Source organism: Ambystoma mexicanum, chromosome 2p (genome assembly GCF_040938575.1).
Source record: "Ambystoma mexicanum isolate Mex_15411 chromosome 2p, UKY_AmexF1_1, whole genome shotgun sequence".
NCBI classification, from domain to species: Eukaryota; Metazoa; Chordata; class Amphibia; order Caudata; family Ambystomatidae; genus Ambystoma; species Ambystoma mexicanum.
The window spans coordinates 308,078,447-308,095,935 of NC_090923.1; the positions used below are offsets into that span (position 1 = coordinate 308,078,447).

General features: G+C 43.7%; 1 protein-coding gene across 5 annotated transcripts in view; it reads right to left on the bottom strand.

Annotated features, from left to right (window-relative positions):
• Positions 1-17,489, bottom strand: part of FGD3 (FYVE, RhoGEF and PH domain containing 3) — a 924,278-nt gene that overhangs the window by 432,370 nt on the left and 474,419 nt on the right. For all 5 annotated transcript variants that reach the window (XM_069643609.1, XM_069643613.1, XM_069643610.1 and 2 more), the window contains exon 2: positions 10,385-10,555. In XM_069643609.1, coding sequence (XP_069499710.1) covers positions 10,385-10,461 — 77 coding nt within the window. In that variant the 5' untranslated portion in view covers positions 10,462-10,555. The remainder of the gene's footprint in view (positions 1-10,384; positions 10,556-17,489) is intronic.

A 17,489-nucleotide genomic window follows, 5' to 3' on the forward strand; every position in this document is an offset into this window, starting at 1 on the left:
CCCCGCACGCCTCTACCTTGCAGGACGCCAACGCTCCGTCGTCGACGAGCACCGCTTGGATCGAAGCTGCCGCCTCATCAACGCCGTTCTACCCTGTTTGTTGTCGGACGTTCAACGCCCCGTGTCTCCCGCTTGAAAGGGAAGGCATTCAAGAAGGGCCGTCGATTCCCCGCCGCCGAACGCTGAGTTCCTCAACGCTTCTCGACGCTTCTCGACGCCTCTCGACGATCCGTGACTCCCGCTTGAAAGGGGGTCGCTCAAGAAGGATCTGTTGACGCCTCTTCGAAGAACTCGACTCCACCAGGTACATTGGGGGGGTAAAAACATTATAGGAGGGAATAAGACTTGCAGAACAATATATGGACTGGGCTTGTGCTATATCTTTATTTTACAGGTTGCCCAGGTGGGGGGATCTCCACACAGAACTGTGTATAGTGGTAGGGGCCAGTATTCTGCCTATTGCTCAACCATATTATTTTCTCTCCTCTCTCTATTGCTGGTTTCACTCTATTGATCTGTGTGACATTGTTACAGTATTGTTGATGCACTTTAATGAGATCTAATACAAAGGGTGGTACCACTTTAGAATTGTATATATTTGCCATTGTTGATTTTCCTAAGTACAAAGTGAGTTATTATGATAAGTGTACATAACCTTGAATATTGATTATATAAAGACTGTGTTCTAACCAATACAGTGTGTGGACATTCCTTTGTGGGGGCTTGGGGACTACACTGTACTTAAGAACCAGCCTGCATCACCTCCTGAGAAGCTAGGCCTTGATTGCTCGACCATAGCTACCGAATAGAGAATCTAGGCTGGGGTCCTCTGTGCCTCCCCTCTACCATATAGAGAGCAGAAGTACAGACCACCCCCTACCAGTCTTTACAACGTGTGAGGCCAGTCAGTCTCCATGTCTACTGGGAAGGTTGGGCTAACAATTAACAACTCCAGCATTATCGGACCCTCAGGCTACACTGCTAATTCAGCTCTCCCCTTCCACAGTTCTTGGGAGGTGGCTACTGCCATCCTCTAGCCTTGCTGCATCAGCCCATCCTTTCACCTGCCCACGTGAATGATGTCCAGTACCAATTGGAAGAATTTAATCTGTAATGGTTGCCTCTAAAGTGTTCAGTGTTAGTGCTGCTCGGTAAGGACGCAGGACAATAGTCTGCTAGGTTGTCATGATCATAGGTAGCGTTCCATCATAAAGTTGTGCAGGCATTCAGATAAGGTGGCTGGATTAGGGTGGAGCCTGCCACAATTGCTCACAATGTGTAGGGCACGTCTGACCTTCCACCGGTTGGTGAGGCTGGTCCTACCTCATATCAGCCACTTTCTTTTGGTGAGATGATAAGCCCGACTCCTGAAACACAAATAATTACATTTTTGACTTGAGGATTTCACATTTCTCCTATTCAGCACAGATCCTTGCTCACAGAGCCATTTTGCAAACCATTTGGCAGTCACCCAAGGTATTCTGATTCTACAGATGCAGGAGTTAAAATGTTGTCCCTGAAATTTGGGACATGTAGTAGTCCAACGGTTGCAATTCCTTCAGTGTACTGAAACATCTCTGGACTAATGCAACCACAAAGCCCAGACATTTGTACTGGTATAGTTTCATCTATAATGAAAAAGTGGTTATAATGAGTCCGGGTGAAATGAGACCTTTTCATGCATGGCATTCAGGTGCAGTTGCTAGAATATATTGGCTCCATGGAGGTCTGATGAAATGCCAAATATTTGGGGAATGGCGGCATTAGCTTTTCAAACCCTTATTGAGGAGCCACATGATGACACATCACCACTTCTGGATGTGTTGGTTTCATCATGATGTCTATTAGGCATTACCCATGGTGTGGGGCATGTCCCCTTCTCTGTGGAGCCTTCCTGCTCCAATTTCAGCTCTTGTTTCACATTTTCGGGATATTTAATGGCACTCTGCAGTAGCATAATGCAATTGAATGGACAGCGTAGTAGATTTGAAGGAATACATACAATTCCTCATGGATTTGACACCTGGCAAAATCAATTTATATCAGGCTTTTGATGTCTTCCAGAAATACCCCAAATACGTAATGGACAATTGTGAACCTCTCCACCATATCGCAACCTAAATTATCTCTTTATGTGCTTCTGTAAAACTTGGGCTACACCAAGTTCGTGGTGTAGCCCAACTTGGCTACACCAAGCTCTTGTTCACGAGTTATGTTTACCAAGAATGCCCCTTAGAAATTAACCTCAGAGTGTAAAGATGAACATCCTTGGTTTTATCAACTGGGGGATCGGAGCAATGGTAAGAAGGGCCATCATCATAGAACATTCAATGATGTGGCTGTCAATTAACACTGGTGTCTCCATGCCAGCTATTCTCACTCTACATGTTGGTTGTCTCCTTCTTTCCAAACTCACTCAACACTCAATCAGTGATGTCCTGTATAATGTAATAAGTGATGTCACCACTGATGTCATCTGTAATGTCATCATTGCAGGAGGCACATATGGTGGACTTGCTTGAAATGGGAGTGCTGAACCTCTGGGGGTTTGTTGCATTAAATATGTCCAACTCAAAACTCTTAACTACTGTTTTTTCACTGAATTCCCACGGTTTTGTTATACTATAGTATCTTCAGGGCCCAATTCCATGTCCTTTTACCGTGGCCACTGTACATGGTGCACCAGGAGGTTTCTTCAGGGTCGACTAGCCATGGTCTTCAGCCATGGCTACTGTACATATTGGTACAACAATAGCTTTCTTCAGGGCACACTAGGCATGGCCTTCAGTGTAGCCACTCTACATGTTGCACCAGTAGGTTTCTTTGGGTCACACTAGCTATGGTCTTTGTCCGTGGCCTTTGTACATGGTGCATAGTTTTTATTGGTTTTTTCATTTGTATAGTGCTCCAAACTCGAAGGTACCTGGGCGTGTTGCAGGTTACTTATGGTTACATGTTACACAAACATTTGTATACAGATATGCACAAAAGCAGTTACAGGACATCACTAGTTTCACATGGAGGTCTCACTAGTCATGGTTGCACCAATAGCTTTCTTTTGGACCCACTGGCCCTGTCAAACCATTAATTTGGCAACAACGCTCAAAATGAAAGCATAGTCCCCATCCGCACAGGAACTCAACATGAGTTGTCCTTTTTTTCAGGTCCCTCATCACTCATTTGAATCCTCCCCTACCCCTCTCCCTTTATCCCCAAACACTCATTGCTTTGTGTCACGCATGTTCTGTTTCCGCCTACTTCTCACTGTGTTGCCGAAGTAATCTTGTGAGATTCCTAGTCTTCCCCAGATAAACCAACCTTTTTCTACTTGTAACTGGCTCCCCGACCCACCACCAAATGCAAACCTTCACATGGTGTCTTCTTTCACACTCTCGACCTCTAGCCTGATGTGATTGTATCCCTTTTCCCACCTCACATTGCGTTTTGAGCACTTTTCAGTTTTCACCTTCCCTAGTAACACCACGAGAAATGCTTGCATTGAGAGAAAAAAAAGCAGCACCTTTTTATTTTGGAAAAGCCTGTCTGCTGCAAAGCACCAAGGTCGATATATATATATGTTATAAGGAGCTGCGGGCACCCCCTTCTGTTTTGAATAATTTAAAAATTAAAGGACAGATTCACCCCCAACACGTCGAGGGAATTAGGCGATGCTTTGTGCCCAAGTTGTGTCTTATTTGGTCCAAAAACACCCAGCGGTTTTCGCACAGCGATTGTTCACAAATTGCACCTTTTATATATGGCAAAATTAATGGGAGAAGGCTGAAAACAGTTTTATTTTGTTTCTTTAATAACGTTTCAAAATGTTGAATTCGGGAAGGGGGTGCCTGGCAACATTCTTCTTTGGGACCATTCAACCAAATCCATCCATAGAGTCTCAGCCTCTCTGCTGCAAAGCAACATGGGAGATTTATAAAAGATGTTGGGAGTAGTGGGTCCCCCCTTCTCCATAGAAAATGTTAAAACTATTGGATGGATTTACCTCAAAACATTGAAGGAAATGTATTCAATGCTTTGTGCTACAACTTCCCACAAATTGCACTTTATTCTCTATGGAAAAATGTATTAACTGTTTCTTTAATAACTTTTTTATTGTTTAAAAAATCTTTCCCAGAATTTCCAGTTGGGGGAGTGGGGCATGACAACATGATTGTGGGAAGACTTCATCCAAATCCATCCAGCAAGTCAAAAGTTATTAGCAAAAGAATTTCAAGAAAAGTGTATGTAAAATGGTCTCACCTTAACTATAGGGTGGAGACCGCCGAGAGAGAGGAAAACGCACACATTTTTTGGCCTTAATTTCCTTTAATGCAACATATCTTTCTATCATTTTTATGGTTTCTAGAGACCCGGACCCCAAGTAAACTTCTGAACATATGAAACATATACATTGAATTTATGAAGATAATACAATTGGAAAGCTTGGATTTGAGCCCAGGAGTCGTGGTGTCCCAGTTTGCAACAGCAGGCTACATCTGCTCCTGTCCCTCCTTTAGTTTAAACCAATGTTAAGAGGCGGGGGAGGCTAATAAATTCATTGGCAGAGGTAGCCCAGCTTAACACCCATACCTGGCCTCCTGACACCACCCCAAAACACAAAACCCATTCCTGAAACCCTGCTGCCACCGCCGCCCCCCACTAAGCATCCTGCCGCCTCACAATACAAGACCAACACCTGTAATCCTACCACTCATCAGTAACCATTTAATAATTGGTTAATATTATGGTTATTTAAGAGTAACACTGCAAATTATAAACCCATGTCAGTGAGACTTTCCCTACAGTGCATATAGAACAAAATATTTGCTGGCTGATCCAAAACTACTTGATAATTAAGGAACGTAAGGCACAGTGAAGTAAGGCAATTTGCTCAGAAGCACATCATGTGTGACATGTGGAAAGGGGAGTTTGAGAGCTGCTTTACTGTTTCAACAGTTTACAATTTGGACAGCAAATTAGAGATTATCTTCTCCTATTCCATCTTCACTCTTAGAACCAACAAAGTACTTTCTGCAAATATGTTATACAAGTGCTAAACTAGTACATTGTTCAATTAAACTGGGTTTCAAAGCACCAAATCACCCAATAACGTAACTTGACAAAATGCAAAGGAAATCTTAACAGAAACACATGTTCAAAAAGCAAATATGTATCGCATCATAAAAAAGGCGATCAAGCCACCCCCCCCCCACAATTTGGTGCAGTGGCTTTGATGCTAGTCACAGATCACAGCAACATTTGCTCAATCTGCTGAAATAAGTTTCCAGGTGTGTACCTCTGTCTAATTTACCCTAATCTCCTTTCTCATACCCCATTTACCCCTGCCCTGGGCCTGTGTGGCTTGCACGCCATCCTCAGTGCTCTTCACATGTATTGCCTAACGATACATGTTTAGACCTCCACACTTCATTTGCTTCATCTCGTAACCCAATCCCCTTCCCACACACTCGCCACCATTCCCCACACTAGCACCCTTCCCTTGCCCACATTGCTGAGTAACCAATTTCTTGTATCTTACTCCTTTAATTGCACATCACATCAAGCCCCTCCCTTGCACCTCACCATCTTACATTGCTCTGGCTCACATGTAACTACTATATCACCTTGGGTTCCCTCAGCCTCTGCCAGACACGACAATGAGCTGTGGTTGGGGTCGTGTTGGTTATTGATCCACTGGGGTCTACACTTGGACAATGCAGAACTACAGACACCAATAGGGCTTGGCTTTCATTGTGCTCCCAAGTAGCATTTTCCCGAAAAGTCAGAGGCAGAAGACACTGGCATAGGAGTCTGCCTTGGATTTGGTGATGGAGAGGGAGGAAGGGCGACCTAATGTATCTATTTGAATTCATAAGGCAGGTGATGAGCCTCTGTGTATTTTTTGGCCTGTGTGACTTTAGTGATGTGTTGTTCATTTGTGTAACTGTGTATCTCTATATGTTATTGATTTGCATGTGGGTCTTCTGTTGTTCACATAAGACTGCTATGGACAAAAAAATGAAAAACCGTCACACTCACTTTCTAGTCTACCAATAAGTAATAATTGAATCGTACATCTAGCTGCGTTTGTTTTGCAACCATGCCTGAAGTACAGCACTCCAAACAATCCAACATCTATTACTGTTAAGATTGTATAGTAATATCCATGGGTGCTATTCAGGGTGCTATTAAACTCCTTTCATAATGAACCTACCATTGATCAGGAAATCGCCACAGCATAGGGGAAGCATTCCTACAAAATGAAACCAAGGACAAACTGTAATAAGGCATGGACACTTACTTCCTCAGTAACGCGGAATGATGAGCTGCGCAGGACTGTAGTGACCTGCGCAGGACTCCGTGACCTCCAGTGGTTCCAACCTTACCATCCAGGGTCACGGAGTGTCATTCAAATGCATATATTGCCTGTGGGAGGTATGAACATGTGCCGGACCCCTATGCCCTTCTCCGTAGAGGCCCACGTGCCGGGCAACCCTAGAACATTTCCACAATTGTTGAAATTAACACGAGTGGGGCTACTCAGACACAGAAGCTGATCAGGTCTTGCAGCACTCAGGTCCTTCCAGGCAGCCAGAATTCTGAAGGTTTTACATTTTAACTCTGTGTTTGTTCTTTTATTTCATATTGTGGGTGCAATATCTCTTCCAGCCTGGGGGCAATAGCTCCTTTTAACCCTTTTCCAGCCCACCCTTGGGTGCAGATCCTCTTGCAAAGGACAAAACCCTGAGAAAAGTAAACTCAGAACCTCAGTTGTAAGGTTGGAGGAAAAGAGGGTGTCGTCCTGATGAATTCTGGCTCCAGGTGCAGTTCCATGCTGGAGTAGTGCACCCGGGGTGTTTGAGTCCCAGCATGAAGTGTGAACTGAAAATTTAAGATTATGAGAAATTTCTGATAAAGGAAATTGAACAGGAAGAAAGAATATTGAAAAAGGAAAAAAGCACATAAAGAGGTAGGGTTTAAAAGGTAGGAAGTTTGCCTAAATCCAGGACTCAATAGAGAAAAGAAGACAGATGCTGCTGCTGACAGTCATTGAAAGAGAAAAGAGGCAAAGATCTGTTTACCATCCGTGTAAGGTTCTAAGTGAAAATTATAATTTTGAAATGACATGGCAAGAGGTATGTAATCTAGAGTAACTAAGAGGATCTACTGCAGAACCTGGCACAGCACCATAAACAAGAGATTTAAGAGAAGGAACTTTGCCTTCCAAGAAACCCAGAAAGTGTAATTGTGCAGGTAGGATGAAAACAAAGATCACACCGAACTACAAATATCAAGTATAGAGAGAGAAAAAGTAAAGTCGGGCGATGGGCAGTGTCAAAAATTGCAGAAATGCAGAATGAAACAGAGACAGAAAGAAGGGCAGTTTTGATGGACTTAAGATTACAAGAAATGAGATAGGCTGATAAGTGAACGATTGTCAAGAATTTACAAGAGCTGGGGAAGCAGATATATAGGACCAGATTTAGATGGGGTAGGGTAGTGGTGTCCAAGGAAACATGTTAATAAAGAGCAGCAGCGGGGTTTAGTGCAAGCAATCAAGGAAGCGACATCTGGTTCAGTAATTGCAAAGATGCTGAAATTGGGACTGAAATATCAGCAGAGAATATAAAACGAATAGATAAGCAGTTATGCATTTAGGCCATAGGCGCTCAGCTTGCTGAAGATGTGTACTTAATCTTTTAAGAGAGTTGTTAAACCATGGACATGTGGAACAGCGTGTAGCATGGTTATGTAAAAACAAACCATTCGCATCTTGGTACGCACCCAAGTTTGCCTCCAACAAACACTGAATCAAAGCCTTGGACAAACATGGTGCAAAAAAAGTAACTCTCTTGAATCTCTCCACACCACCCATAGGATTCTAATCACAGAGGCCAAAGCTGCTTACTAGTCCACCACAATTGCGACAGCCGCTAACAGGAGGAAAGTACTTTTTGAAGTACTAAAGCACTGTACCAACCCTAACCACTTAACCCTGAGGATTCAGCAAGTCAGAAAAAATTCAACAGAATCAATACCGTCCATTGAAAAAAATAGACGAAATCCAACAGATCACTGAATGATCCTTCCCCAACATTAGTTTCTCACCTCCACACCCAAGCATGCACACTGCCCCTCTGCACCGAATGTCCTCCTCTTTCCCCTGAACCTCCATTAATGCTAGCCTTGATCAAACCTTCCTCCTGCTCCGGGCATCTATCATTAAAGAATTGCTGGGCCCAGTACATAAAGCATTCCTCAACATCATCAATGCCTCCCTCACTGAAGAGCCCTTCCAGGACACTTTTGAAAAAAACAGATCATAGACCCAGATGACCTGGCCAACTACCAGCTTATTACCAACCTCCCATTTTCCAGCGAAATCTTGGAAAATTAGTCGCTATAACTACTCACCAGAATCTAGTGCTGACACTTTCTACACAACTATCAGTCAGGCTTCCACCCCAAGTGTAGCATTGAGGAAGCCACCATTCATTTGGTGCATGACACCGTCCAAATCATGGATAAGGGTGACTCTGCCACCTCATAATCCTTGACCTCTTGGCTGCATTCAATCCCATCAACTATAACAGTCTTCCTTTCCTCCTCACAGACAGGATGGGATTCACCAACACTGTCCTGAATTTGTTTACCCCCTACCTCTCAGGCAGACACTACGACATCCAGATGAACAGGTTACATTCTAACAAACTCGAAATCACCTGCAAAGCCCCAGAAGCCTACATCCTCTGGGAATCCTACTCAGAGATCCTGATATTTACATGAGAGTAAAAAGCTCACAAGACATCAGTTGTCTACGCAATTACATAGCCATCATCCAGTCCTGGATGTTGACTGCCTACCCAAACATAGCCAATCAAGTCTTAATTCGTCCTAATTGGTCCCCCTTATAAACAACTCATCCACCAATGACTCAATTATATGAGCCTCAAAGGATTTGTTCTGCAACTCTCAGATTCAGCAAAATCCTTAGGCCTCGCCATCAACAGAAGCCTGTCTTTCCAGAAACGCGTAACCAAGAAGGTCCAAATGGTCCGATTCCAAATCACCACCCATTGCAAATCAAACCCTTTATCTCGCTGCAGGACTTCTGGATTGTAGGGTTTTTGTACATTGATGGTGGGAACTACCTCCTAATGGGGCATCCAGCCGCTAACCTGGCTCCCCCTAAAAGCAGTCCACCATGCCACAACATGTCTCATTTTGACTGAGTCTACGCTGTCCTATGGTAACTGCATTTGCTTCCACTCCAGGCCAGGATACTGTTCAAGACTGCATGCAGCATCTACATAGCAGTCGCAAGTAGTACAACAGTTTTCCTGGCTGCTCCACATATCGTGTGGCATATGCTCTTTGCACAACAAATACACCGACTTGAATCAAAGAGGACCTGCAAACAATCATTCTCTTGTCATACACCCACTCTCTATACCTCAATCCACTGATGCACACACCATAACACACCATAACTCACAGTACTGCACTACTGTGTAAAGAATCATGACCAAGTGCTGGCCCTGCACACCCTGTACAGGGATGTGCTACTGTTGAGCTAGGTCTGTGCTTTAAACAATTAAATACAAATAAAAAAAAGATTGCGGCAAGACAGACAAAAGAAGAAGAAATAGCAGAATGTATAGTTTTGGAAGTAAGATTGGAATAAAAATGAGGTATTTGGATAGAGAAAGTGTGTGTGTGTGTGCGTGTGCGGGGGTTGTGGTGGTCTGCTTGATTATATATATTGGATGTGCTATTCTCTCGAAACATTTAGCGAGTCACAACACCACGCTCTGCATGCTGGTGATTTGCTGCAGAAACCTGTGCCAGTCGGTTGCTGCCGTCACTGGGCTGGTTAAAGCTGTCTCTTAACGAGACGAGCTGCTGCTGCTTAAGAGGTAGAGGGGTCTCAAAAGAATGTCAGAGGCAAGTCTGCACTTCAGTGGTCTGGCTTAAAAAAGTGCACTGACTAGAGCCGTTTCCAGCAGCTGAACAAGCACGCTAAATGTGATATCACAGCACTGAACACCTTCATTCAGCTGTTGAGGTACATGGCTTTCAATAGAGACATAGAAAACAACGATGCATAATGCTGGTCAATGCACCTCACTTCACACAGTAAACCTACAACGCGGGGGAAGCAATTTGCAGAGAGTCTGTATTTGTTCTACCCAAACATCCCCCACACAGTAATCATGAAATCAATATTGCATGCTTGTATCTCATCTTCTCTCACTATAGCAAAACATGATTTTATATGATAGCAAGTGCTAGACGTAGATTTCACTACATTTCCTAATAACATGTCTCATTTCATGCTCCTTTCTGGTTGAGAAAGCACAGTGTGTAAAATAAGCAAAGGACTTGCCTTGGGGTTTCTGTGCATGCAGTTGTTTGGCTGGTAAAGATTTGATGGGAGCCTTCCTTCCAGTTTGCTGGATACATGGTGCAGGGCTGATGCTCTGCAAACGGCCAGGCACGTCCAAGGGGGGATTTGACTTAATCTGACATCTGATTTGAGAAGGAGCATGGGAGCAACCTGTAACAAATGGGTCAACGTTAATTGTCTTGGCACTGAAGGCATAACAAGAGAGACCTGGGCAGCTAATTTAAAGATGACATGCATGCCACTAAAATCAGGATCCAGCAGAGAGATTGACAACTATTGTAATGGGACGGTTGCTGTGGAGCCTCCCAGCCTAATCAATTTGACACTCATGGCAGGAAAGCGGCTGACTTGGAGGCATCGAGCAATTTATGCAGGAAGGGACCTGCATGAACGAGTATGGTGACCTAACACTCTGTGAAGGGATCACTCTTCATGTATACAAAGACAGTGGTAGTACATTCACCAGCAGGAGTTCTTCAAATTAAATGCTAATTTATGCAGCCACAAAATTACCACTCTCAATAACATCTACAAGGGTTAAATTGATGAAATTGAACACGAAAGACCCATGATTCAAAATATGAACCTTTCAATGATCTTGTACAATGAACTACGTATAAAGAATCAAACACTATACTGCTAAAGTTTTCTTCTGGTGCTGCTGAGTTTCTCAGGATATTTCTCCTTTTCCTTTTTACAGACCCTCCACATTATTCAAGTGCGAAAAAGATGGCATTTGTCAATTTTGAAAAAACATATTAATCAACACAACAGTTTCCGTCAGAACAGGGATTTGAGAAGGCTCTCGTCTTCTCCAAGAATCGGGAAGTCCTCGTCATATCCCACGCTCTCAATCCTCATAACACTTATTTGTGGAGAGATACATACATGACAGTAGCAAGACCAATGTCAAATTACCCAGTACATAAATCCTTACCATATTACAAGGATTTAAAAGAACTTCTTTCCATAAAAAAAGAAAATTTTGCCTGATGACTATTTGTCTAATTGCAGCAAATAAGTGGTTAGTTTTCTGAATTTCCACCACATTAGGGTAACTTAGAACAGCCATTTCACATGCAGAAGCATCTCTTTGAAGGGTTATTCTTTATTTGCAGCAATCAATCAGCCCCAAGTGTAACAAAAAAACAACCAATTGATTTCTATGCAGTATAGCATTCCAATACACTGCCCTGAAATAAGGTTGTTGTCTCTTGTAAATACTAGTACTAAAATAATATGCATTAGGATGATTTGTAGAACAATAATGTACAAACATTGGAAAGTAAAAAATATAACAGGGGCACATATGTCTGCCTATAGAACATTCCAAATTTTTGACTTTGCCAATGCTTGCTTTTGGTGCGATGCCGTGTTGCTATCTTTTCCAGGTTCAACTATTTTTCTTTATATACATTATGAATATATCTTGTGTTCTTAAACAAACTTTCGATACATCCCAATTACCATCCACCTCTCCAGACTCTGTTGCCTTGTAAGGGGATGGAACAAGTTACTTGCCTCTAACTGTTGTTCTCCAGCATGGGTCTGGCATGGATTCACATGCTCATGAATATTCCCTGTCGTCAGGCTGGGAATCCTCGGTAAAGAAAAAACCAGTATCAGTTTCGTTTCTGATCTGTCTTTCGTAGTAGTAACCAATCACTGGTCTCTGCGTCATGCTGACCACAGCCAATGACTGCACTCTACCTAAGCCCCGCCTCTGGCAGCCATCTTCAGATTTGGAAGCACGTGAAGTGGCAGTATGACCAAGTGAAGAGCCACAGAGGGGTAGGCGGGAGGGTTCGCATGTGAATCCATGCCAGACCCATGCTGGAGAACAACAGTTACAGGTAAGTAACTTGTTCCTTCTCCAGCATGGGGTCTGGCATGGATTCACATGCTCATGAATAAAGAATACATAGCAGTACACACATGCACAACCACGGGAGGTGGCAAAGGCTCAACATTAAGCATTACATCAAACTCAACATTAAGCAATCTTACCTCCTCACCAGGCTCACCTCAGGCGAACAGGTTGCGCAGCACTGCTTGGCCGACCCTGGACTCCTCCCTGGAATCCCGATCGACGCAGTAGAATTTCGTGAAGGTGTGCGTCGACCTCCACGTAGCAGCCCTGCATATGTCCAGCAGGGGCACACCAGATAGGAACGCCGTGGTAGCTGCGATCGCTCTGGTGGAATGGGCTCTCGGACGGCCAGGCAGCGGTCGGTTTGCCAACCGATGACAGTACATGATACAGCCAGAGAGCCACCTGGAAATGGAAGCCTTCGAGAGAGCCTTCCCCTGATTGACAGGTCCAAAGTTCACAAAGAGTTGTGACGTCTTCCGAAAACACTTTGTGCGGTCCACGTAGAACTTCAGCGCTCTAGCCACATCAAGCGAGTGCAAAGTCCTCTCAGCCGGCGACGAAGGCGACGGGAAAAAAACAGGCAACACCAAGGGTTCGTGGAGGTGGAATTTCGACGGCACCTTGGACATGAAGGAGGGGTGCGTCCTGAGCACCACCCTCGTGTCGTGAAAAGTCAAGTATGGTGGCTTGCAAGATAGGGCCTGGATCTCTCTCTCTCACTCGTCGTGCGGAGGTGATGGCCACAAGAAACGCTGTTTTCCACGACAGGAACTTCAACGGGGCCGAGTGCAGAGGCTCGAACGGAGGTCCCATGAGCTTGGTCAGCACCACGTTGAGCTCCCACGCCGGGGCCGGAGCCTTCACCGGCGGGAACGATCTGAACAGTCCCTTCATGAACTCTTTCACCAGACGATGAGAACACAAGGACGTCCGCCCCATGGTTCTGGTGTATCGGGAGATCGCAGCAAGATGAATCTTGATGGACGCGTGCGCCAGTCCAGCCTTGGCCAGCGTCAACAGGTAAGGCAGTACTTGGGGAGCCGTAATCCTTAGAGGGTTGATCTTCTGTGCGTGGCACCAGACAGAGAACCTCTTCCATTTGTGTCCGTAGCATTTAAGAGTCGAGGACGCCCTGGCCTTTGCAAGAACCTCTCTGAAGTCGGCCAGTATATCGTATCCTCCAAACTCTAGCGCTGCAGGAGCCAGGCCTGCAAGTTCAGCGACTTCGGGTCGTGGTGGAGGATGGCGCCTCCTTCCCTGGAGAGCAGATCCGCGTCCACTGGCAGCTTGATCCCAACACATGAACGTGCGGTAAAAATCTGAAGATGGCTGCCAGAGGCGGGGCTTAGGTAGAGGGCAGTCATTGGCTGTGGTCAGCATGACGCAGAGACCAGTGATTGGTTACTACTACGAAAGACAGATCAGAAACGAAACTGATACTGGTTTTTTCTTTACCGAGGATTCCCAGCCTGACGACGGGGAATATTCATGAGCATGTGAATCCATGCCAGACCCCATGCTGGAGAAACATTGTCCCTATATTAGCAATGTTATTGAATGGTTATCACCCGTGGGGAAGAATATAGCCCCAGAATGTCAGACATAGAGAGGGTATACAAGGCCATACTATAAGAATGAAACTGGTTACTGGTGCTACCCATTGAAAGATGCAGGCTAATTGAAAACATTGATTTTTGACATAAGGCATATGGAAATATGAAAAGGGGCCTCCCTCGGCTTTAGTAAAATGGAAAGGCAAAGAGTTGAAGGAGTGTGTGTATTACAACTGTAATATTGTCAATTGTGTCCAATCAGGTAAAAACAAAAATTTGGTGCTGCAGATGCTGACTATGTGAAAACTGGGAAAAAGGCACCTTTGACAGATTTAAAACTGCAGTACTGCACGTGGAAAGAATAGATGCATTGAAATAGTGCGCATCTGGAAGATAAAAAGGAAGAATGGTGCCCTCACATTTAAGAAATCCAGTCGAGTGACCGATTGCATTTATCAGGAATAAAGGGACTTAATTTCATCACATAAAAAATCCTATAAAGGGAAAGGCCCTTTTTGTGTAAAAGTGAACACTGGTTTCTTATGTCACTATGGCCTATCTGTGTGAATACTATCTGTTCAAACAGTATGTAAAGAAATATTGTATTGTGAACAACAGGCCCAGGTGTAGTACTGAAAGTTACATTTACACACATTTTGTTAATGTAAAATGCTAGCCTTTCAGAACTGCAGATGCAACTTGCTTTTCTCTCCAAGCTGAAACTATGATCCAAGGACTTTTGGTGGGGCACATTAGCAGGAAAGGCCTGGTGTTTCAGTCAAAATTACAAAGAAATGTTGGGAGTGAGATCAGAATTGTGTTGTACAGATAACACGGCAAGCTGAATTGACCTTTAGGTCAAAGCTCCCCATTAACTGTGTATTAGCGGCGAACCAGGTCTTTTAAAGCTGGGGGGGGCTAGAATGACATGAGCCAGGTAGATGTCATGGACATGTGACAATGGAGAAGTGGAACTTAGGAAACGGTGTGGGCTATTGTGAAACTGAGGGGCACATGTGAATCATTGGCTGATTAACATAGGAATACATTTTCCTTAATAAAAAGAGCATTGTGTGTCCCACTGAGCTCATCTCATGCTCATAATAAAGGCGATAAGAAGCCAGTCTGTACCATTCTGTGTGATATTTAGAATTTGAGTTATGAAAAGAAATATGATTCATGCATTCTCAGAATTTTGAGGAACTGGAAAATTAATAGAGTGTTTTATTGTGAAATTAAGATGTGAATTGTGAAGTGTCATGTTTTACACTAGTGCAGTGCAGTCGTAAATCGTGAAAAATGGTAGCTACTCCCCGGAAGGCCGTGCTGAAATAAGATTAGTATTTTCAGACTCACCATAAAATATAGAACTCAAAAATATATATGTGCCTGCAGTTATCTAAAAAATAAAAGGTAGCTGCTATATTGTGAGATTTTAAGAACACTGAAAAGGTAATCCCACCTGTCATTTTGGAATGTTGAATCTTTCTCCTCCCTCAGCCTCCATCAACACCACCTCACAACTCCTTGTCCTATCAGGCAGTGTGCGTATTGGTGGGATGGGGAGGGAGAGAGCTGAACAATCCATATCACGGGAATAATTATAATATGCAAGTGTCATCAGCCCTATAAGAGATCAGCTTTCAATCTAAGAGGGACTTTTTCCACTCTATTCCTGGATGTAGTCTACTTCTGGGCTCTTGGGAGGAACAACTAGCAGAGAGCCAATGAAAGCTACCAAGGCCATCAGGGTAAATCTTGCAGGAGAAAAGCTGTTTACCTGAAAAGGCCTTAAACCTTGCATAGGAGACAGAGACTGGGAAATGAAGAAGCTAGCCAGGCCTGCCATTTGAGGAGCCCTGTCGTTAGAGGAGCCCTTCTGTTTCCCATAATCAAGGCCTCCCATGTAAGTATATGAATCCAAATGCCAAAAAAGGTTTGGGGGAATCTGCCAGCCTTAATCACCATCTCACATAGCGGGAAGGGGGGAGGAACTGGGTAGACCCTTGGCACATTTTATTAAAAATATAACTTAATTCCCCTATTAAAAAAAACATCCTATCCATTTAAATTGAATTGTGTTGGGAGCTGCCTACCTTAATCCTTTACCTTTCACTGTTGTAGAGGGGAGTGAAATTGAGTTGACCATTATCACATTTTATCAGAAAGTTAATTAAATGAATTTCCATATAAAAAATAAATTGCAGGATGAGTGATTGTTTGAGTTCGAAACCAACAAAATTCATGCCCAGTGTGTTTGAGCCAATATAAACAACAAGGTACACAGTTGACTATTTTGCTGAAACCCCAGACTTCTGTACAGAAGGGGGGTGTCCTTAATCTCCAAAACAAGAGAGCCTATAACCCTGCATTCCATGTGAATGTAAGGGGTGAAAAAAGAATTCCCCTTGATTAATTTCAAACAAGAATCCAAAAGCATTGCACCTCCCTTGTATGAGCGCTGCAAAACAAAATTCCCCATTTATTCCCATTTATACTCAAACCAGAATCCCAAAGCTTTGCATTTCCATTTCTTGTGTTAAAAAGATGTTGTTCCCTGTGTTCATTTCCCAAACCTGGTCTTCCTAATAAAGAGCCAACATTTTCTTCTTTCCAGTGAGTTCATGTCCCATATCTTGCATTTCAAATAAAAAGATAAAATATTTTTTTCCATCATTGTATTCCACTTCCTGTGCCTTGCTTTACAACCAAAAGGGTCATATATAATTGATGCCTCGAGGGTAGAGGTTGCTGGGAGAACAGAGCATTGTGACAATTTAGGCCATCACTGTGTGACTCAAGTGGTCTATCTGCTAAGGTGTAAGGAAATCCTGTGCATTGTGACTGCCAATATTTAAATATTACCTGTGTGTTGTAGCAACTGAAAGTTCCTTTGAAATATATGTCAGCCAGCTGAAAGCAAATGATTTGAAATTGTGTCCTTGTGTAGTGTCACAGCATTGTTGGCTGATGCTTCTTGATTGTTTTATTATTCTTTGTGGCGTGGGGGGGTGGGGATGGAGGGACTCCCTGGGTCGAGAGTGTCTGTCCAATAAACTGACACACCAGTTATCAGAGCAGGACTGACTCAATGAGCAAGATTCTCAAAATAGAGTGTTGCTCTGATTCTTCCAATTCATGCTGGCGTGCACTGTAGTGGTCCGAGATGGAGACTGCTTACACCTATCCACTAGGTTCTGAACGTCAATTGACAATTAAACAGTAAGATGAGTAATGCCGATCAGGACTCACATGCCTGGAAGATTAGTGGTGCAATTTGTCTCGATTTACCAGTGTGTGAACCAAGGACTAACCAACTCAGAATAGCACTGAAAGATAAATATCAACCCTCTTGGCTGATGGGTTCATGCAGCGATCATACCCCTCAACCACCACCCTCCAAGCTGATGCTCACATGAGCTTTCTTTTACAGAACTAAATGAGTTGGCATTGATCAAAGGGTTTATGGCTCAGACCATGGACAAAGGTTTATTGATGCAAGACACCTCAAAAATGTTTGAGGTGGCCACTGAGGCTGGAGAACAGAGTAGCCGCATGTGTAGATGAATCCCAGAAGATCATCAAGCTACAAAAAGGGGTCCTTCCGATGTAGGCGGAGAACACTGAAAACTGAAAAACATTTGCTTCTTTGGCAGTC